General features: G+C 39.2%; 3 protein-coding genes across 12 annotated transcripts in view; 2 read left to right on the top strand and 1 right to left on the bottom strand.

The window, feature by feature from the left end:
• DLAT (dihydrolipoamide S-acetyltransferase) overlaps positions 1–3,120 on the top strand; it is a 31,452-nt gene extending 28,332 nt beyond the window's left edge. Inside the window, exons 13-14 of the mRNA XM_036075438.2 lie at positions 364–500; positions 1,119–3,120. Coding sequence (XP_035931331.2) covers positions 364–500; positions 1,119–1,248 — 267 coding nt within the window. The 3' untranslated portion in view covers positions 1,249–3,120. The remainder of the gene's footprint in view (positions 1–363; positions 501–1,118) is intronic.
• An 823-nt stretch (positions 3,121–3,943) lies between these two features.
• On the bottom strand, positions 3,944–11,181 carry PIH1D2 (PIH1 domain containing 2). Of its 4 annotated transcripts, none has more exons than XM_036075442.2 (6): positions 11,064–11,181; positions 9,546–9,748; positions 8,834–8,957; positions 8,211–8,456; positions 7,355–7,614; positions 3,944–5,317 (listed from the first exon to the last, which is right to left on the bottom strand). In XM_036075442.2, exons 1-6 carry the CDS (start codon positions 11,140–11,142, stop codon positions 5,183–5,185), a joined length of 1,047 nt encoding a protein of 348 aa, XP_035931335.2. In that variant the 5' UTR covers positions 11,143–11,181; the 3' UTR covers positions 3,944–5,182. The 4 variants fall into 4 exon arrangements, with proteins under 4 accessions (XP_035931335.2, XP_035931338.2, XP_035931336.2 ...); XM_036075445.2 differs by lacking the exon at positions 11,064–11,181 and adding an exon at positions 10,488–10,646; XM_036075443.2 differs by lacking the exon at positions 11,064–11,181 and adding an exon at positions 10,488–10,580 and having other exon boundaries at positions 9,546–9,764.
• On the top strand, positions 10,742–21,020 carry NKAPD1 (NKAP domain containing 1). 7 transcript variants are annotated; one of them, XM_036075449.2, is made up of 7 exons: positions 10,774–10,866; positions 11,408–11,437; positions 12,061–12,137; positions 13,145–13,245; positions 15,781–15,930; positions 17,695–17,748; positions 18,625–21,020. In XM_036075449.2, the coding sequence occupies exons 3-7, from the start codon at positions 12,069–12,071 to the stop codon at positions 19,130–19,132; spliced, it is 882 nt and encodes a 293-aa protein (XP_035931342.1). In that variant the 5' UTR covers positions 10,774–10,866; positions 11,408–11,437; positions 12,061–12,068; the 3' UTR covers positions 19,133–21,020. The 7 variants fall into 7 exon arrangements, with proteins under 7 accessions (XP_077915123.1, XP_035931340.1, XP_077915125.1 ...); XM_078058996.1 differs by having other exon boundaries at positions 11,322–11,437; XM_078058997.1 differs by lacking the exon at positions 11,408–11,437 and having other exon boundaries at positions 10,742–10,866; positions 18,628–21,020.
• The last annotated feature ends 132 nt before the right edge of the window (positions 21,021–21,152 follow it).

Here is a 21,152-nt window from a genome sequence, read left to right as displayed (position 1 = left end):
TCCTTTTCTAATTTTTTTTTATGGTAGTTCAGAGGCCTTTTTTTTTTTTTTTTTTAAGATTTTTTATTTATTCATTTGAGACACAGAGATACAGAGAGAGAGATGAGCAGGGAGAGAGGCAGAGGCTGAGGGAAAAGCAGGCTCCTCGCTGAGCCAGGAGCCCGATGTGGGGCTTGATCCCAGGACCCTGGGATCATGACCCGAGCCGAAGGCAGACGCTTAACCATCTGAGCCACCCAGGCACCCCTCAGAGGCCTTTCTTAAAGATTATCTTAAGGTCTTTCCACAGAACATTTGTCTTTTTTTTCTGGCTTATGTTGACAAGCAATTAACATGATCTATTTTTAATCTCTTTTCCTCTAGGGTGGCACTTTCACAATCTCCAATTTAGGAATGTTTGGAATTAAGAACTTCTCTGCTATTATTAACCCACCTCAAGCATGTATTTTGGCAATTGGTGCTTCAGAGGATAGACTGGTTCCGGCAGATAATGAAAAAGGGTAAGTACCAAAATAAAGAAGGAGTTGTAAGTTCATTTTCATTACATAATACCTGTTTGTTTTTTGGTGGTGGTTGTGGTGTGTTTTTGTTTGTTTTTACATTATACCTGTGTTTGAGTCTCAGTTTTATAATTATTGTCATGGCCTATTGGAGCTTCAGGTAGAGTCAGGCATAAGTGTAGAATGAAGTTTCTCAGGGCAGCAACTCTTCTTTTACTAAATGCAGTTAATCCTATTTGAAAGGGGAAGCTTTATTTACTATAGGTGAGGGGTGAGCATACTTTTCCTTGGAGCCAGGTTGTAAATATTTTAGGCTTTCTGAGTCATGGTCTCTGTTGCAAATACTCTGACATTGTAGTGAGAAAGCAGACATAGGCAATACATAAATGAATTCCAGAAAACCTGCATTTGGCGGGATTTGGCCTGTGGGCTGTAGTTTGCCAGCCCATGCTCCAGATGGCTGGTCTGTCAATCTAGAGGGTGAGGCAGAGGTGTATAGTACATTAAGAGTAGGTGGAAAATAATATAACCTGGTTGGAGTTGGCATTTGGGTTGGTTACTGGCTAAAAACTAGTGATTGCTTTCAGAATACCTAATAATGTTTTTATCTTTTTCTAGATTTGATGTGGCTAGCATGATGTCTGTTACACTCAGTTGTGATCATCGGGTTGTGGATGGAGCAGTTGGAGCCCAGTGGCTTGCTGAGTTTAGAAAGTACCTTGAAAAACCTATCACCATGTTGTTATAATTAACCCAAGAATTTCTAGACTCTCCCAGGTCACAGTGATTCATTCTTACCAAGATATAAATATGTTATTACACAGGTGGTTCTTTTTATTTTAAAGTTAACCAGTTATTTTTGAGTCTGTCCAGATAAATTATTTGTAATGGGCATCACTGAATTTTTTAAATGCCAATTACACCCACATACTGTACACATTTAATGAACACCAGATTTTGAGCTGTGTATTCCTAGTCAAGGGAACATGTGGCCTGGCCCTTTGGTGATAAGTACTTCCATTGGGAAATGTAGAGGTAGAATTCTGGTTCCCTATTGAAACAGATATATAAAGGTAATCTGGATGAAACCTTGAGGTTTTGAAATTTAATTGCCTCATATGTTTTGCTCATATTTGAGGGAAAGAGAAGTCACGGAAAGAGAGAAGTCCGTTCTCTTAGAGAAAGGGTTTGAATTGAAGCTTGATTTTGGAATTTAACCCTAATTTAAATTTTTCTGTGACATGATCTTGGTTTATCATGGATGGGAAGGGTAGAGAACTTCAAGGAAAATAAGTGAAATTTTAAAAGTTAACTTTTTCTTAGACTTCTTCAACCAGCTGTCCTTTATTTTTCTATGAATCCCGAAATGCTTGTTTTTGCCTCTTGAGATGAAGATATATATAAACCAGCTACTTGGTATAAATGAGAATTTGTGTGGGTATTTATTTAAACAACTTACATACATAATTTTGAGAGCAGAATTTAAAATTACCTCCAAATAAAAGAATATGTTTATAGAATTTAACAAAAAGTAGAAATTATTCCTCGAAGATTAATTGGTGGTTATTTGCAAATGAACTTAATTATCAGAATCTGTTACTCATATAACTTTGGAAAACCCTATCAAGGAACTGTGGAATAAGTGTACATATGTAAAATATGGTTTCTAGTGAGATGTGTGCCAAAGTCCATTTATCACCAAATCCTGTCTGAAAGGAAGAGGGGGAGATAGACATTGGTAAGCAGTTGGGAATGCTAAAAGATTAGAAGCGAAGTGGTCATTTCTACTTGGATAAAGTAAAAAATGTTCAGTGTGTACAAAGAAAGTGTTCTGTGTTTTTCCACCCGATGTTGTCTCATGTACAATAAGAAAGTCCTAAAATCCTATTGGAAAGAAAAAAAATAGTTTAGGTTGCTTGCTGCCTTATCAGCCTAAATATTTTTTTCCATTTTGTTATAGTTTGCCTTTCTTAGGGGAGGGGGAGTAGAGGAGGTGATACTCGGGATAATAAAAATGAATTTGGAATATTGTCACAATTCCAGACTTTCTATTAATGTGTTTTAATAAATTATTTGGAATTGTTTATGACTATTTAAAATAAATCTAACCACTGTTTCTGTGTATATATGTGGAGCAGTCCCCTGAAATTCAGGTCTTTCGGTGTTGAATCTGTTTCTAAATGTTCTTTATTACATGGTGCAGAAGTGACACTGCATATATTCCAGAATATTTTCCCTTGCTGTATTATGAAAACAGTACATTAAATTAATTTTTCAGTAATTAGTAATGTTAGCTTGAATTGAAGATTATGAAGAAGGAACAAGTTTATCGCAAGGGACCATCAGTATGAGCCACATCTGGTTCAGATACATGAAACTTCAAAGATAATTCATTCTTAGCAAATGCTTATGGCTCTGTCTGTTGTTCCCTTGAAAGAATAATAAAAGGTTGTCTTCTAATAAAAATTATTCTGAGTTAAAAATTAACCTGAGGTATAATCTAAATTATAAATCTAAATGGATTCAGTCTATTTCTCTTACCAGAACTGAAAGAAAAAAAGTTAAAAATTTTGGTTGAAATTATTTAAAAATTAAACTGTTTTCAGTGTGTCTTGTCTAATTTTTGATCTGTTGGTAATTATTTTTCACATTAAACTAAAGCCAGAGATAGCTATATACGTGTACACTCTTAATACAAATGCATTTGAAGCGTGTAGAATTAGTAAAATAAAGGACTGAGTTTAGGAGGATATAATCTAACACTTTAAGCTCAAGGAGTTACTGAAGCACCTCATGGTCGAGTGTGCCACACAGCAAGATGAAAGCGTAATCTGGCCGTATTAGATATTTTACACCAATCCCGAGGTTTGTGAGTGAAGTTATGGTATCCAAGGCATCGTCTGAAAAAGGAGTTAACTAGCCTGAGATCATATGAATGTGTTCCAAGGAGTACTCCTTACCTAGTAATGCACAAACCCTGGAATACATGGGAAAATAATCACCCAAGTTTGTAGGGCCACCTGGGAGGCTCAGTTGATTGAGTGTCTGACTCTTGGTTTCGGCTCAGGTCATGATCTCCAAGTGGTGAGATTGAGCCCTGCATTGGGGGTGTCTGCTTCTCCTCTCCCTCTGCCTCTCCCCCTGCTCACACACAGACACTCTCTCAAATCTTAAAAAAAATAAATAAAACCAAGCTTGTAGAAAAATCTAGTCTCTAAATCAAGGATAATTAATATCCATCTCACTTTCCAGTTTCAAGGAAAAAAATTTGGTAAGACTCATATTAAACTACTCCACAGTTATTAATGTTCTTCCTGGGCAAAGTTTGGTATTTTGGGGGGGAGGGAGGAGGAGGAGAAATTTCTATGAATATAAAAATCCATTGAAATAAGTAAAATATTTTGGAAAGTAACAAGGATGTAAATTTAAAATCTAAAAAATGCTAGATCTTGATATGCATTTTATTAATGAGTACACAAACACATAGCTGCTGACAAAAGTAACACCCAAGTGCCAAGAGTGCCAGAGCAGAGATTCAACCAGTTCTATGTGGTTAGGTATGAGAGTTCGTAGGCCAAGTATTGATGGTGATTTTGTAGAAGAGAAGGTAAGGTGAAAGCATTCCAAGTTTTTTTGAGGGATGAGACTATAATAGGGGTGTTAACTTTAGGACATCATACAGTTCTAGAAAATCTTCAGATGGTAAATTATCCTATTGCTGGGAGAATTCAAATCCAGACCAGGCTTAAGAAAATTATATTTGTTTTTAAGTATCACATACCAATTGCTTCTATTCTATATACTATATTAGTTTCTAAAGTTAAAAAGCTTTAAAATTAATAAGGACTTGAAAGACATTATGTTGAACTAGAAACTATTACAAGGAAGCTGTACTGTATCTAGGAAAGATGATTAAGGATGCTTAAACATCAAAGTTAATACCTCTGTATTGAACAACCATCTGACAGATGAAGTTGATAAATACATCCTTCTGTCTTAAAATTATTTTCATAGGAGAAAGGCACTTGTCCCAAAGTCACATCCTTTTTCTTAGGGTTAGATTTATTTTGCGTCTTCTGTACAATAACATCCTGTTATTGTTACTGCATCATGGTATCCAGTCCACAGACAAGTCTATATTTGATATTAAAAGGTCTGACGGGTAGCTTGGACTCCTCCCATCAGAACTGTTTTATAGAAGTACAGAAGTTTGCATACTAGTACATTGGCCCTGTAACTTTATAGCTGGAGGAGACTTTCACTGCTTCAGTTCCTCTTGGTAATAGAAAATTTACAGTTTGAGATTTATTCCTGATGCAAAAATTTGCTAGAGACAACCAAGTAAACCAGAATTTCAACCAGTAAACCAAGAATTTTCACAATTTACTTGGAAACATAGAATTTTCCCAAATGACAATTTGTTACTTTAAGACCATTAGAAATAGCTTCAAAACAAGTATATCACGGCAATACCGTTTTTAATAGTTTCTGCTTCTAGCCAAGTTTGAGGAGAAAGTTAAAAAAGATAAACATTAAGTTGATGAGAAAATCTCATTCCATCAAAAAGAACTCTTAGAAAATACTAGTGTTTAAGGTAAACCACCACCTCTTCACCCATAATGAAGGTCCTATCATTCACATGCCTTTATCACTGAAAACCCAAAGCAGATGATGCTCTTGACTTACACCAATGGCATTGTGACGATTAAGGTAGCTTTCTCTTTGATAAATTTGGCTGTAGTCATTTCAGTATCCACAGATTCTGGAAGATTCAGATGTAATCTGTACTTCTCAGAGACCTCAATCAATAAATCATCCTAAGAATAACAAATCAAAGTATTTTAAAATACGAAAATAGAAAGTAACTCCTGGTTAAAATATGTTACTGGATTATTCAGTTACTCCTTTCCCGTAAGAGGAGGCTCTCACTGCCACGTGACTTGCAATGAGCTGTACAGTTGCTGTGACTCCCTGCGGTTTTGTTACTGCTGCTCAGTACGTCAAAAGTTAACTGATACAGTGCCATAAATTGGGTGTTGCCATCCTAGATTATGTGGCATTGACTTTGTGGCTGACCAGCAAACAGCGAGGAAAATGTATTGGCAATAGGAAAAATGGTGATCCATGTTTTATAGTGATAAAGCCCTTAGTAAAACCAGCACAGTAATTTGAAAGACAACTAACTGCACCTCGTTAATGTGTGGCTTTCAGGTAAAGTGTGAAAACAGAATGTTGGTAACATGCATTGTTTCTATTGGCTACATTTAATAAGCTACTACAAAAAGAGATGAGCTTAGAAAAGAATTTCCTAGTTTGCGAGTAGGATTAAAAGACTATACAAAGCCCCAAAATTCTAAGACTTCAGGACTGAGAAATGGAACTAATTTTTATTTTAAACCAGTAAAAAATAAAATTGAGAATTTATTTCTTAGCAACAAAGACTAAGACAGCCTAGAAGTAAAGATTGAATCACACGTCATTATACTCTTTGTTAAAACCTCTAACTGGATTAAGGTGGAGCTCAGTTAATCTTTACATTTGGCTCAAACGACAGCAATTAAGTAAAAAAAGGCCATTGAAAAAGGGACATGCCTAATAAAGAATCGTGGGTGTGGCACTGATTAGAATCAAAGAAGTAAAATGCTACCAGTCTAGACTAAAACATTGGATCCCCAACATTCCAAAAGCGTGTAACAGGGTGAATAAACTGCTCAGCACGTAAGGATGGCCTATTCTCCAATGTTCTTTTCCGATGTGGCCAGTGTGGGTAAGAAAAAGGTAAACACCGGGGCGCCTGGGTGGCTCAGTCGTTAAGCGTCTGCCTTCGGCTCAGGTCATGATCCCAGGGTCCTGGGATGGAGCACCGCATCGGGCTCCCTGCTCCGGGCTCCCTGCTCCGCGGGAAGCCTGCTTCTCCCTCTCCCACTCCCCCTGCTTGTGTTCCCTCTCTCACTGTCTCTCTCTCTGTCAAATAAATAAAATCTTAAAAAAGAAAAAGAAAAAGGTAAACACCACCCAAAGAATGAAGCTGAAAGTCATGGAAAACAATGGAACTAGGGGGCTAGGTAATGAAGGAATCTTGTAATGAGACCTAACCAAGAACACCCTCTACTTACAGGAAAGGGACCCTCACGATATCTGCCTTCCAGGATATCAGAATTGCTGTGCACCAATAGGTGCTGTGTGCCTCATATTTTCCCCCTTTCCAAACTGAGACTGTTAATTACGGTTATCCTCTCTCCATTGCACATTGTACGGTGCATGTGGCTATGGCAGTAGGTTACTTGTCTTTGTAGTTCATAGGTCTGTGGTTCAAGAGGATAATGCAGATTATAATGGCAAAATCTTGTATTTTAGAGTCTGATACTGGGATTGGAAATGCCTTTCTTGGGGAAAGAAGCAAATATTTGTGTCCTTGAGAGTTGGACTGTGGTAGATTGTAGGACTTTGCCAATGTTTTGCTCTTCTTTTGTATAATAAGGATTATACATCCTTGCCATTTGAATTCCTATGACTACCTGTGAGAATATTCTTCCCAGCCCCGTTGATATAGGATTTGGCCTGGTGCCTTAACTTTGGCTAATAGAATGTGAGTAAAGTGATATATACTATCTCTGAGAGAAAGTTTTAGGATCTATTGCATGGCTTGGCCATTTCTATTTTCCCTCTTTCATGAGAATGGCATATCTCACCTGTATCTTGAAATATGCAAGACCCCTGGAACACAGCAGGCCCACCTGACATACAACCTGAGCAAATTGCTACAAACCACCGAGACTGTGGAGTTTGTTACTACAGCACAATATGGTAAATGTTGACTGATACAAATTTATAGTATTACCTGTTCAACTTACCTCAGAAACACTAAGATCACAGAGAGATACTGAATTAATACCAGGTAATTCAACTTTTATTTCAATTTCCAGAGGTTTCTCATTCTGGTCAGCCACAATTTTTAATTCATAGGCTGGTTCCTTCATCTCTACCTGGATCTCTGTACTGGAAATCTCCTCAATCAGACACCTTGTTTTACTTGAAACTTCACCTTTTGGCAATAAAAGCTGAAAGTGATCTGAATTGCTCACAGTCCTACTTATCTGTTCAGGGGTTAGTTCTTATGGGAAAAAAAGGGGGGGGGGGAGATGAAATCACAAAGTTAATCAACATAAAATACTATCAGGCTATGAACTGTAACATTTGTGGCATTAGCCAAAATGGCAGATAAGCTGAAGCTAATTTAGTTTGGGAATCTAAAAAGAATCTTAAACCTGGGGCACCTGGGTGGCTCAGTCAGGTTAAGCGTCTGACTCTTGATTTCAGTTCAGGTCATGACCCCAGGATCGTGAGATCAAGCCCAGAGTTGGGCTCCGTGCTCAGGGGGGAGTCTGCTTGAGATTCTCTCTCTTTCTCTGCATCCTCCCTTTCCCCCGCCACGCTCTCTCTCTCTTTCAAATAAATAAATAAAATCTTTTTTAAAAAAATAAATAAAATCTTAAAAAAAAAGAATCTTAAACCAAAGAACTTGGTTAAAAAGTTTGCAGGGTTTAAAAATCTTTAAGGACATGTTAATATTTCTAATATCTAATCTTTATATTTTTCTATCTTAAGTTTCTCATCTTTTAAAACCAAGATTTTTGGTTTGCAAAATGTACACAGGATGCAAAACAATTTTAAATCAGTTAAATTTTCCATTTACAGTCATTAACTTACCCTTTCTCATTTTCTCTCTTAAATCTGTGGGGTCAGCTTGCATTCCCATCAGATTTTGTTTCATCCTTTGAATGCTTCCTTTTATTCTAAATTTAGTGATACTGTAAGAGTATGAGAGAGTGAACTGGAATTGTTCCTCAATGCATTTCATGGTCATCCGTATTAATTGATCTTTTTTCACTTGGTCCTTTTCTGCTGCCTGGAGAACATCAGGATTGTAGGCAACATCGATGACTGTATAAACATCTGTGTGTGTAATTCAGAGGATGTGAAATGAAGACAACTTGTTTCACTGATGATACTGTCAGGTAATATATTAAGTCATAATCCTGGATAAAGCTAGAAAGCAAAATTCTATTCCTGTATTTTTCAGAGGTAATCACAATGGTGCCAAATATACAAATTTCCAATTAGGGCATTTCTTGGCATTTTATATGGGTTACTATTAGAAAAATTGAATAGCATTCAATTTATATAAATAAAGGTATGCTTATTAGTTATTAACTACATTATAACCAAATAAAATATTTTACTTGTAATGCCTTTTACCAAGTAAAATCTGGTCCATGCTTATTCCCAATAAAGTTTTTAAAATGTGCTTTCTCTCCCTTAATTCTATGTACCTGATGTCTCAGACATATCTTCTGGTCTGCCAACACTTAGAGGTACTGGATGAGTGGTTGACTGGGGAGCTGGGATCCTTTTCCACTGACACAGATTAATAAAAAGTACTTTTTCCTTTGGTTTCTAAAAAATAATTTTGCATATCTCAAAATCTAGTGTTTTTTTTCATTTAAAAATAATATCATAAAGGTAACTCATCACAGAATTTGAAGAGTGAGAATTTTAGTCACCAAGTAAGCCATTCCATGCATTTAAACTGTGTTTGAAAATTGTACTGTTACCTCATTTCCCCCAAGCTACTGACTTTTCAAGATCCAGTTGTTGCTCCCAGAGGAACTGGGAGGAAGGAGGGGGCACCGATCTAAGCAGCTATTCCAGGTGAATATGACCCTATTTCACCACTTCCTTACCTCCCAGCCAAGTAAGTTCTCTTTATTTGAAAAACTTCCAATTCTACGAGTCTCTGTTAAATCATTACATTACTTTTTTTTTTATTCTAGTAGAAAATGACTTTGAGATCTCCAAAATATATGTGAATTTCCCATTCTTACTCCTTCAACATAATCTTCCACACTGTTTCACTCTCCCTTTAGAGTGGCGGTTCCCCTCAAGTTCTCTTAAAGTAGCAATAGCTAAACGTAAGTGATTCTCTGATTATTCCAGGATTCTTCCGCTCAAGACCTCGCATCCCTGGGTACCAACACTACATACCAGGATCCTGGTTTGTAGACAGAGCCGTGGTTCTGGGGTGGCACAGAGCTGTTTCCCTTCTTTCAGCTGCTGTTGAATGAACTTCTCGTAGCTCTCAGGATTAGTTTCAGCCAGATCATCTAGGAGGTTCCAGAACTGAGTAACCTGGGTGAGCAGACCCTTTGAGGACGACTCCATGATTGAGGTAAACAGGCCTCTTGAGTCTGTGGAAAGATAGGACTACAGGGGGAAGAAGTCTGTGTAACTAATGGTTCATTTCTTCTTTTGGAGGAGGAGGAACAAACAGGTCAGGAATTGTTTTGGTGAAGTTAGCACCTGTGTCTAAAAGACTGCGGCTCAGCACCACTTTTCTTTACCTTATTCTCTAATTATCTAGTCCCCCTCAGACAAGTCCTCACCTCTGCCTAGACTCTCACCAGCACTGAGGGTAGAGTAGTCAGTTAAAGTCTGGATTACCCGGTGACCGACTCTCTTGTTCCGATACCTGGGTATTGGCAGACGGGTGCCTATCCAGTCCTGAAACTGCCAGAGAGCTACAGGAGACGTCCTCACAGCTTCGTAGTTAAAAGCAAGGATTCTGGAGCCAGAATGCCTAGATCCCAGTCTCAGCTTTATCACGTGCTAGGTGTGGTACCTTGAGCAATGAAGTTATGTATCAGTCTATTCTCAAAGTGAAGACGGTAATACCTATCTCGTAGGGTTATTGTGAGAATTAAGGATGCTCATTTAGCGAGGCTAGGACACTTCGTAAACACTACGAGAATACTGATACCATCTGTGTCTAGAGATAACCTCCCTCGCTCTCCTCTCCCACTGGAGAGGCGTCCCACAGCAGCCACAGAATGAGGAAAAGAGGTTTGGGTTCCCCGAATACTATATTAGGGTTAAACTAAACGGGAAGCTTAACTAAAGGACAATCTTCCCGGAGATCGGCGAACCCACCTCTTCTCTCGGTTCCTTGACGAACCGCGACGCCTGTTACTAGGGTAACCGGACCGGGTACAACATCTAATTGGGTCCGGAAAGCTCCAGGAAGAAAGGCTTTTTACATCCAGTTCCGGAGTCTCCCCCCTTCTGGTGTCGGGCTTGCTTTTCAGCCGAGGCCGACCCGCTTCTTTTCCAGGAAGGCGCCCGCCTCCCCTCCGCACCTTTCGATCTCTAGAGGATGCTGGAAACCCTCCCCGTGGGAGTCTCTGGGTCTCCCGTGGGTGGGAAGAGTTTCTCCGGTGCACGACTTCCGGCCTGAACCGGAAGCCCGCTCCCTTGTCTCCCAGACCGATTCCTCCCCCCAAATCCCCGCCACGCGAGGCTGCGGCGCACGGTATGGGTGTATTTGTGTGTGTTTGTATGGGGAGGGCGTTTGGAGGGAAGGTTACCGGGAGCTCCGTGGCCGCTGGGGGGCAGGGATCCCGGTGACAGAGACGGGGGTATTTTCTCTGTCTTCCACTTGGAAGCCTCAACCCCCTCCCCCCCTTCGGGCACTCTGGGTGTTTCTTGGGGCCCATTCGAGGGTTGTACCCGTCCAGAGCGTCCCCATCCTTTCGGGAGAGCGAAGCCCAGTCCTCGGGTCCGTCCCAGAGGAGCGTGAGCGGGGCATGCCCCCATGCCCGTCACGCCGGCTGTCCGGATTCCGCGCCGGCGCAGCCTCCGGCCTCGGCCCGGAAAGAGATCTTCCTGTCGGTGTGGGCTGGGGGAAAGGCAGCCGTGGCCTGGGCCACGGGTGAGGGCAGAATAACCGGTGGGAAGGCTGCATTTTCACGAAGGACTCGGGTGAAGCTGCAGAGCTGCCTTTGAGCCCTGACTCCTTGGCTTCCTGGGTCGGAGGAGATCTTGTAATGGAGTGGTTCTTCGTCTCACACTAGCAAGATGCCTGATTTCCTCAGGATCGAGGGGTGAGTGAGCGGTGGGGTGGTTGCACAAAACCGCTGCTAGCTACACACTGAATATCCTTGTCATCTGTTTTTTGGAGGCTTCTGTACAAAATAGAAAGTAAAATTCCTCTGAATGGAGAAATGTAGGCGTGTCTGCATTTGATGTCAAATGTTGACATTTGTGGTCCCTGACATTGTCAGATCTAGGTATTGGCTTCATCACAAACTAATTTTGAGATTGGAAAGTTGATTTCTAATCTGGATCTTGTTTACATTGGGCTCTCTGGCCTGGGGCAAGTTATGCTTAAGGGAATTTCATCTGCAAAATAGGAATGAAGATGCTTGCCTCATATAAAACATGGGGTTGTTTTGAGGATTAAATAAAATGGTGCTCTTGAAGGCACTTAATTCTGTGCAGTTTGAAAGAACTTGGGTGTCCACTATCTCACTGTACATTCATCTGCACATTAGTGTGGTCGGGCATTTTCCCCTTTTAATGGTGAAGGGAAAACTACCCCTCAGGACCTCTGACTTCTTGTTCAGTAATCTTTCCTTTACCTCATGCTTCTTTATGACACTATAATAAAAGATAAGATAATAAAGGAAATTACTGTTATTAAATGTTATTTATTGATTCATTTCAGATTGAAGAATGTCCCGTGTTCCATTGGGGAAAGTCCTCCTGAGGAATGTCATCCGGCACACAGATGCTCACAATAAGGTGAGAGGTACAATCTCGTTTTTCCTCAACATTTATTGGAGGCATACAGTGTGCCATGCATGATTTTGGTAGTTTGGAGATACAAAGATGAATAAAATAGATAATTACAATCAATTTGATAAGTACTGTAGTAGAGACATATACAAGGTGCTTCAGTGCACTGAGGAAGGAACAGTGAAATCTGCCTTGGGAAATTAGGAAAGCATTCACAGAATGCGTGGTATTTGAGCTGCTATATTTGAACTAGTTTTTGGTGAACAGGTTCAAATTTACCAGGTGTAAAAGATCATTCCAGACAGAACATCATGTACTCATATGGCAACAAAGAAGAGCATGAAGCACTTGGGGTGTGGCAAGAAAGTGTGTGCATCTGGAAAGTAGGGAATGTTGTGGGGGGTTGGGTAGTGACAGAAGATGAGGCTCAAGTGGTAAATTAGAATTGGATTGTGATACTTGGAGATTAGACTTTTTCCTCTGAACAGTAAAGAAGCTATCAAATGTTTTTAAGCAGGGTGTGACAAGACTGTATTTGTATTTTAGAAAGATGATTTGTTAGCTGGGTAGGGGATGATAGACCAGATGGAATGAAACAGTAGAAACACCAGTTAGGCAATTGCAGTGCTCCAAGTGAGAGACGATGAGGAGTTCACATGAAAACAGTGACAGTCGGGATGAAGATGAGGAATTTAGGAGATAGAATCCAAAGGATTTGGTGACTAATTTAAACATAAAGGGTTATCATTTGATCATTGAAGCATAGTTGCAAAATTAAAAGGGGATAAATGAGTCTATGCAGGGTTAAAAAGTTCTCCTGTTGCTGCAGAATTCTACATATTTGAGATTCACTGGATCGGATTATTTAGAGAATCCTGAATTTGTTCCCCAGGTTCCTGATTATGACCCAGTCTGTAATACAATAATTGGTGCAGAGTGTATTGTCAGTTACTTTTCTGTGATATAAAATATTGTTTTTAGTAATTACATTTCTTTTCTTTTAAAAAATCTAGATTCAGGAGGAATCAGATATGTGGAAAATAAGAGAACTGGAGAAACAGATGGAAGATGCTTACCGGGGGACCAAAAGGAAAATGTTACCCAGTAGTTCAAGGTGAAGTTGGAGCTCTAAGATCCAGAATAACTCAGATCTTGTTCAGAACCATCAACTTTCATTTAAAAGCATTTTAGTATGCTAAAGATAGATGAGTTCAGTTCTGTGAATCTTTAAGCCTTCCTTCCTTCATGAATCTAGACCCAAGCATAAAGGTAATGGCTATGATGCATATGGCTTAACACTTAGTATTTATTTGCAATGGGGAATTTAAAAATTCTACCTTGAACAACTTTAAAAGTTAAAGATTCTGTGTATTCTGACCTTGTCTGGTGGCTTTTAAGATTTTCTGTTGCTATCTTATGGTCACTTAGCTATCATTTATTCTTGTCCCCTTTTATTAGTCTTTGATTCTCCCTCAGCCTTTGCTTTACCCCATCTACTTCCTGTGTTCACCAAGTCACACAACTTTCACATTACCTTTTTAATAATTTCAGTGTGAATATGCAGGATTATGCAGGGTTAGTTGTCTTGTTTGTGGAGGTATAGGAATGTCTGAGTATTGAGAACATTTCTTGGGCTTCATATGCCTGTTAGTGTATAGCTGTATGTGTGAAAAATGACTGTAGTAATAATGCCGATTTCTTTTTTTTTAATTTTATTTTATTGTGTTATGTTAGTCACCATACATTACATCATTAGTTTTTTTTGTTTAGTTTTTTTTGTTCTGTTTTTTTTGTTGTTGTTGTTCTTTTTTCCCTCCAGCTTTATTGACATATAATTGACATATAACATGTAGGTATACAATATGATGATGACTTGATACACACATACTGCAGAATGATTATTACAATAAGGTTAGCTAACACATCACCTCACACAATTACCTTGTGTGTGTGTGTTGGGGGTGTGTGTGTGTGGTGATAACATTTAAGATTTATTCTCTTAGCAACTTTTAAATATATATTACGGTGGTGTTAACTATAATCATCTTTGCTGTACATTAGATCCCCAGAATTTATTCATCTTGTAACTGGAAGTTTGTACCCTTTGACCAGCATATCTCGAGCCCCTGGCAACCACCATCATACTCTCTATTTCTATGAGTTTGGATTTTTAGATTCCACTGTAGTGTTTAGTGTTCCATGATTCATTGTTTGCATATAACACCCAGTGCTCCATTCAATACATGCCCTTAATACCCATCACCGAGCTAACCCATCCCCCCATCCCCATATAATGCCGATTTCTAAAGTCACCCAGGGAAACAGTTAATAGTGAGATATTAGAGAGTGAGTGTGCCTGTGTAGTACTCAGCCTTTGGAGTGTGACTGACTGTATGTGTGAAGTGCTTTAGACAAGGAAGTATTCAGGGTGTCCAAGGTAAAGAAGGCAGAGTCTCAATATAAAAATAAGTATCTTTGCAGTCTGTTTTCTTGCTGAAGATGGTCCTTTGAGAATTTAGAAGTAAAGTTAGTGCAGATGATAATTTGTCTTCTATTGGTTGGTTAATTCCAAGCAGCATTTCCAGAAACAAAATGTTGTTTTCATTTTTATTATTGATTTATTTATTTATTTTTAAAGATTTTATTTATTATTATTTTTTAACTTTTTAAAAAAGATTTTATTTTTTTATTTGACAGAGAGAGAGAGAGACAGTGAGAGAGGGAACACAAGCAGGGGGAGTGGGAGAGGGAGAAGCAGGCTTTCCGCCGAGCAGGGAGCCCGAGGTGGGGCTCGATCCCAGGACCCTGGGATCATGACCTGAGCCGAAGGCAGATGCTTAACGACTGACCCACCTGGGCGCCCCTTATTTATTTATTTGACAGAGAGAGAGAGACAGCGAGAGAGGGAACACAAGCAGGGGGAGTGGGAGAGGGAGAAGCAGGCTTCCTACTGAGCAAGGAGCCTGGGGACTGGGCGTCCCCAAAATGTTGTTTTTAGAGTGAATTATTGATACCTGTCATGGTCAATAAGTCTTTAAAACCATAATCCCTAAAGAGATTCTGATTGTCTCACTCCCTGTAGCTAGAATGGTGCCTAGCATATAGGAGGCCCTTAAACATTTTTGATAGTTGATTAGCTCGCTTAGTGACTTGTTAGTGGACCTTGTAAGCACAGGCTGTATCTGTGGTTCTCAACGTTTTTTCTACTCCAGCCTACTCATGGGTTAGGCCTTGCTCCTACTATTACTATGACCTCACTATAGCAAGTTGCTGGTGTTTTGGGAAGGGAATATATTTCTAGGGTAGTTTGAAATGTTCCCAGCTGTGATTATGCTCTACTTCCCTCTTTGCATGTCCTCCTACTTGAGAATCAATGAGTGAGCTATAGCATGCCACAGTCCATAAGTCATTTTGTCTGTATTCTGCAATAGGATGGGTAGTAATGGTCAGATTTTCACTGGACAACTGTACAGACTTATGGAGAGGAACAGATCATGTCTTTACATTGGTTTTTTTTTTTTTTTTTTAGCACTAAATCGGTGGTTTTGTTTTCCTCTTAGCTTGTTCAGTGGGTTTTGTGCATGCCATTCGATAAAGGAACCTCACAGATTGCTTCTAAATGTAAAAGTTCTTCTGTTTTTCCTTATAGCCGGATGCGTAGTGATGGTTTTGATGAAGAAAGTCAAAGAGACTATTGGAGGCCAAAGAATGAAATTTCTGGGGCACTGGAAGATGATTTTCTTAAGGCTAAATCCTGGAATAAGAAGTTATATGATTATGAAGCTAATATGCCAGACAGGTTTGTGAAAAAATTCTTGTGACCATTAATAATATTTAGCCTGAGAATGTGTACTTTTATTATTTATTTATTTATTTATTTATTTATTTATTTTTATATATATTTTTAAGATTTTATTTATTTATTTGAGAGAGAGTGGAGAGAGAGCCCAGGAGGGGGTAGGGTCAGAGGGAGAAGCAGACTCCCTGCTGAGCAGGGGAGCCTGACATGGGACTCGATCCTGGGACTCCAGGATCATGACCTGAGCCGAAGGCAGTTGCTTAACCAACTGAGCCACCCAGGCACCCGAGAATGTGTACTTTTAAAAATTAATTATCTCTGCAAAAACTTGCACACAAATGTTCATAGCATAATTATCGTAATGGCCAAAAAATAGAAACCCAAATGTCTATCAACTGATGAATGGGTAAACAAAATGTGGTACAGTAGCCCCCCCATTGAAGCCCCCCCAGTGGTTGCCTAAATCTGTGAATAGTACTGAACCCTATATATACTGTGTTTTTTTTCTGTACATAGATACATACATACCTATGATAAAGTTTAATTTCTAAATTGGGGACAGTTAAGAGCGTAACAATAACTAAAAATAGAACAATTATAACAATATACTGTAATAAAATTTATGTGAATGTCATCTCTCATTTTATTTGTACTGTACTCCTGTGAGAATGTGGGATGATAGAATGCCTACGAGATGAGATGAAGTGAGGGGAATGATGTAGGCATTTTGATGTAGCATTAGGCTACTCCTGACCTCTTGACAGTATGACAGAAGGAGGGTGATCTGCTTCCAGAAAGCAGAACTGCAGATAAGGGGGGACTAATGGAATGTTATTTGATGATAAAAGGGATAAAGTACTGATAAGTGCTACAACATGGATGAGCCTTGGAAACAGGTGAAAAAAACCAGACACAAAGGGCCACTTATTATGATTCTGTTTATATGGTATGTCCAGAATAGGCAAATCCATAGAGACAGAAATTAGATTGGTGGTTGCCATGGGCTACAGGAGAGGGAGGAATGGAGAGTGACTGCTAGGGAATGGAGTTCCTTTTTGGGTGATGAAAATGTTCTGAAATTAGATAGTGGTGATGGTTGCACAGCTCTGAATATACTAAAAGCCACTGAATTGTACACTTTAAGAGGGTGAATTTCATGTTAGAGGAATTATACCTCAATAAAATTGCTTGGCTCAGTTGGTTAAGCGACTGCCTTCAGCTCAGGTCATGATCCTGGAGTCCTGGGATTGAGTCCCGCATCGGGCTCCCTGCTCAGTGGGGAGTCTGCTTCTCCCTCTGACCTTCCCCCATCTCGTGCTCTCTCTCATTCTCTCTCTCTCTCAAATAAATAAGTAAAATAAAATATTTTAAAAAAATAAATAAAAATAAAATTGCTATGTAAAAAAAAAACATTGTCCCATTGCTGACAGCATTGTTACAAGTTGTTTTTGGAGAAGTACTTCACAGCTAAAGAGCAGAAAAGAAGAGTTCCTTATCTTAAGAATGGCAAGTTCTCAAAAAAAAAAAAAAAAGGCAAGTTCTCTTACAAATGGACAAAAGAATCCTTTGTGTCTGAAATAACATGCAATACAGAAAATGTAGCCAGCTAAGTTACTGAGCTTGAAGGTGGGGTTGGCTCTACCATATCTTTCTTTGTTCTGTGTGCATGTCTGTGTCTTGCATGCACTAAGTCTAATTTTTTTTAATTTTCAAAAATGTATGCATTGCTTTAATAATAATGTAATAAAATATGTCATCTTACAGATGGGGTCACAGTGGTTATAAAGAGTTATACCCTGAAGAATTTGAAACAGACAGGTAAGGCAAATAGGCTTACTGAAAAAGAAAACAAAAAAACTAGAAACTGTAAGATTAATTCCAAGTCTGAACTATAAATTGGGTTCCTAATTTTACAAAGGAGATAACGTTTGCCATTAAAAATGTAACTAGAGGGGCGCCTGGGTGGCTCAGTCGTTAAGCGTCGGCCTTCGGCTCAGGTCATGATCCCAGGGTCCTGGGATCGAGCCCCGCATCGGGCTCCCTGCTCGGCAGGAAGCCTGCTTCTCCCTTTCCTGCTCCCCCTGCTTGTGTTCCCTCTCTTGCTGTGTCTCTCTCTGTCAAATAAATAAATAAATAAAATCTTAAAAATATATATATATAACTAGAAAAATAATAGGCAATTTAGTTGGGAGATAATTGGTATTTTGCCTTTTCCTGATTGATGTTCTGCATATATATATAGCATTTAGGTTTTTATACATAGTATTCCATACAGTAACTCAGTTTGGTAGATTAGAATTTTTATCTTCATTTTAAGAAAACAAAACGAGGAAACAAAACTCTGAGAGTGATAAAGTCTCATAGTAACCCTATGTCAAAGCTCCTAAAATTCAAATGTTAACCCCAACTTTTTTTTTTTTAAGATTTTATTTATTTGAGAGAGAGAGAGAGAGAGAGAGAGCAAGAGCAGGGGGAGGGGCAGAGGTAGAAGCCGAATTCCCGCTGAGCGGGAGGGAGCCTGATATGTGGCTCCATCCCAGGACCCTGAGATCATGACCTGAGCTGAAGACAGACGCTTAGCCGACTGAGCCACTCAGGTGCTTCTAACCCCAACTTTCTATCTAGAATGCAGAATACTAAAATATAAATACACTTTTTATTTTCTATAGTAAAGCAGTTTCTCTTTTTTATTAGTAGTGATCAGCAAGATATTACCAATGGGAAAAAAACATCTCCCCAAGTAAAATCATCTACCCATGAGTCTCACAAACACAAGAAGTCAAAGAAATCTCACAAAAAAAAGCAGAAAAAAAAGTCACACAAAAAACAGAAGAAAAGCAAAAAAGAAGCCACAGATATAACAGCAGATTCCTCAAGCGAGTTCTCGGAAGAAACCGGGGCTTCTAGTACCAGGAAAAGGAAACAGTCACATAAGCGCAAGAAAAAATCCAGGAAAAAGTCTCTCAAAAAATCTGCTTTATTCTTGGATGCAGAAAGTGACACTTCCCAGTCAGATGATTCCGCATCCAGCAGTTCTGAGGAAGGTGAGGAAAGAGACCCTATGAAAACCAAAAGGAAAAAGACAGATAAAAAAGTCCATATCCCTATAGTTAACAATGAAATACAGGAGAGGACGAACAAACGCACAAATTGGAAAGTGGCTACAGATGAAAGGTCTGCAGAGAGTTCAGAGGATGACTAAATGAGGAGACATTCTCCATTTCCCATCTGACTGGTTACTTACAGCTCTTCCACCTTGGGGTTTTGCCAGTGACTCTGTTGCCCGGCACAGGGGCCCTGAGGTCAGAGCTGTCCTGTGCCATCTATCTACGTTCTGAGACTTCTTGTCTTCTGTTTTGGCCTGTTAAACTTGATCCTCTTATTGTTAATAGGGAATCTGGTATTTTGTTATGAAGTTTTCTTGAAGAGATTATTTTTTGCAATTAACCACATTTAGGGTAGAGTGCAAATGCAACAAATTGAAGGACCCAGAAAGCTGAATCCCAGTAACAACCTGGGTACACCAAATGGGATGTAGAATTTGGGGAAAGCGAGGGCCGGGATCAAGAGGTGGATTGGAACTGGTGCTGTGTACAGTGTTGGAACACGTGTTGCTCTGTTTATATAGCAGGTGCCACAACTTTGTCTTTAGCCTTGGTGCTTTGCTCTTTCTGTATTTTGGCCTCAGAGATGTGGTCCAGTTTATTTAATGAGAAAATGAGTAAAGAGCAAGACATTTTTCCTTCATGATAACATCCATAGACAGCTGTTATTATGAGACTAGGGTTTTCTGTCAAATTTCCCTGCTGGACAGGGTCTGTGGCTACACTAAGTATACCCCTAAACATGGTAATTGGTTTAGTAAATGGTTTTCTACTTCCTGTATATGGCCTAAATGGACTTGTGTTCGAAGTTATTTCTTCAGTTGTTTTGGTTAAGTCCTCAACCAAATGGGGTAAAATTAGGAATTAGTCATGCTGTCTGATGGTGCTCTGAACAGCATTCAGGGTAGCAGCTGCCATTTAAATATTATATTCCTTGTTCGTTTCTAAATCTATTAATGAAATTTAGATTTTCCCTGAAACTAGGTTGAACCAGTTCCAAAATGCAACAGGCTTCTCAGGGACTCACCCACTTCTTCCCAGTTTGCCTTCTGATTAAAGCACCAAGCAGAGACCATATTATTTCCCTTTGCTATATACTGTGATCCCTACTGTTAATTCTTAAGAAACCAAAATACCACTGAAAAAAGGCTGGCAGAACACAAGTGAATTTTTTCATTATGACAGAATACCAAATGACATATCATTGTTTTTTCTGGTTGTCACTTCATGGTCTGGGTAGAAAGCTTGAAAACTCAGACTTTTGTTCTTGGTTCTGCCACTAATTAGTTATGAGGTCTGGAAAAGGTAAATTAACCTCCCTGGCCTTACTTTCCCCGTGTATAATATAGAAATACTTCATGGTAGCATGACAGTGTAAGACACCAGCAATAGAATATAACTGTAACAACATTCCATGAGGTGGTAATATTTTACAGTTCTAACTACTAAATTTGTTCTCTTTACAGAACAGATGTCTAATAAAATGTTTAGTCATAAAATACATGGTTGGCTAGAGGTTCCCTATCCCTTGATTATAAGCAGGTGCTACCTTTGGGGATATTTACTTGAAATAGTAATACTTTGGTACTCAATTGTCAATGTTCCATGGCGTATATTTTTACCTTTGGGATTAGTAGGGGCCCAAGGTGGGGCAAACAGTCTGTAATTACTACCTCTTAACCTAAAGACAAATTGTTTTGTTCTTGGAATAAGTGAAATCTTTGTTGGAAGGAGTTTTCAGCACGTATTTTTTTTTAGCATTGTTTCTGTGCTATAAAAGTACTGATTCTAGCACAGACTCAGGAAGATGGGCCAGTGGAACAGGCATCTCCAGGAAGTTGGTTCAGCTTCAGTCTTGACCTTCCCTTCCTCCCATCCTAGCAGGCCTATTTCTTTCCCAAGAATACACATCCTGCCTGTTTTGTTTTTGCCATGTTTATTTTTTCTTGGTCATATATAAGCAATAAAGCTGTTTTCTGTTCTTCACCTTTCTCAACCCCAATTTCTCTTCTATACCTTAGGCTAAGTCTTTGATGGTTCTTCTAGCCCCCTTAAATATGGCTGAGGATGGCCTTTCAAAACCTAAGATCTCTCATTTGCACTACTGGTCTTGGAACG

Source organism: Halichoerus grypus, chromosome 11 (genome assembly GCF_964656455.1).
Source record: "Halichoerus grypus chromosome 11, mHalGry1.hap1.1, whole genome shotgun sequence".
In the NCBI taxonomy this organism is placed as follows: domain Eukaryota; kingdom Metazoa; phylum Chordata; class Mammalia; order Carnivora; family Phocidae; genus Halichoerus; species Halichoerus grypus.
Note: the sequence above shows the minus strand (reverse complement) of the source record. Positions and strands in the feature narration are given on the sequence as shown.

Excerpts from the sequence above, each read along its gene's own strand:
- NKAPD1 (XM_036075447.2), top strand. The coding sequence starts at position 12,069 with ATGTCCCGTGTTCCATTGGGGAAAGTCCTCCTGAGGAATGTCATCCGG. Across the intron at positions 12,138-13,144 it reads ACACAGATGCTCACAATAAG|ATTCAGGAGGAATCAGATAT; the intron begins GTGAGAGGTACA and ends TAAAAAATCTAG. Across the intron at positions 13,246-15,780 it reads ATGTTACCCAGTAGTTCAAG|CCGGATGCGTAGTGATGGTT; the intron begins GTGAAGTTGGAG and ends TTTTCCTTATAG.
- PIH1D2 (XM_036075442.2), bottom strand. The coding sequence starts at position 11,142 with ATGCCCCGCTCACGCTCCTCTGGGACGGACCCGAGGACTGGGCTTCGC. Across the intron at positions 8,457-8,833 it reads AGATATGTCTGAGACATCAG|ATGTTTATACAGTCATCGAT; the intron begins GTACATAGAATT and ends TTACACACACAG. Across the intron at positions 7,615-8,210 it reads AAGAGAGAAAATGAGAAAGG|AACTAACCCCTGAACAGATA; the intron begins GTAAGTTAATGA and ends TTTTCCCATAAG.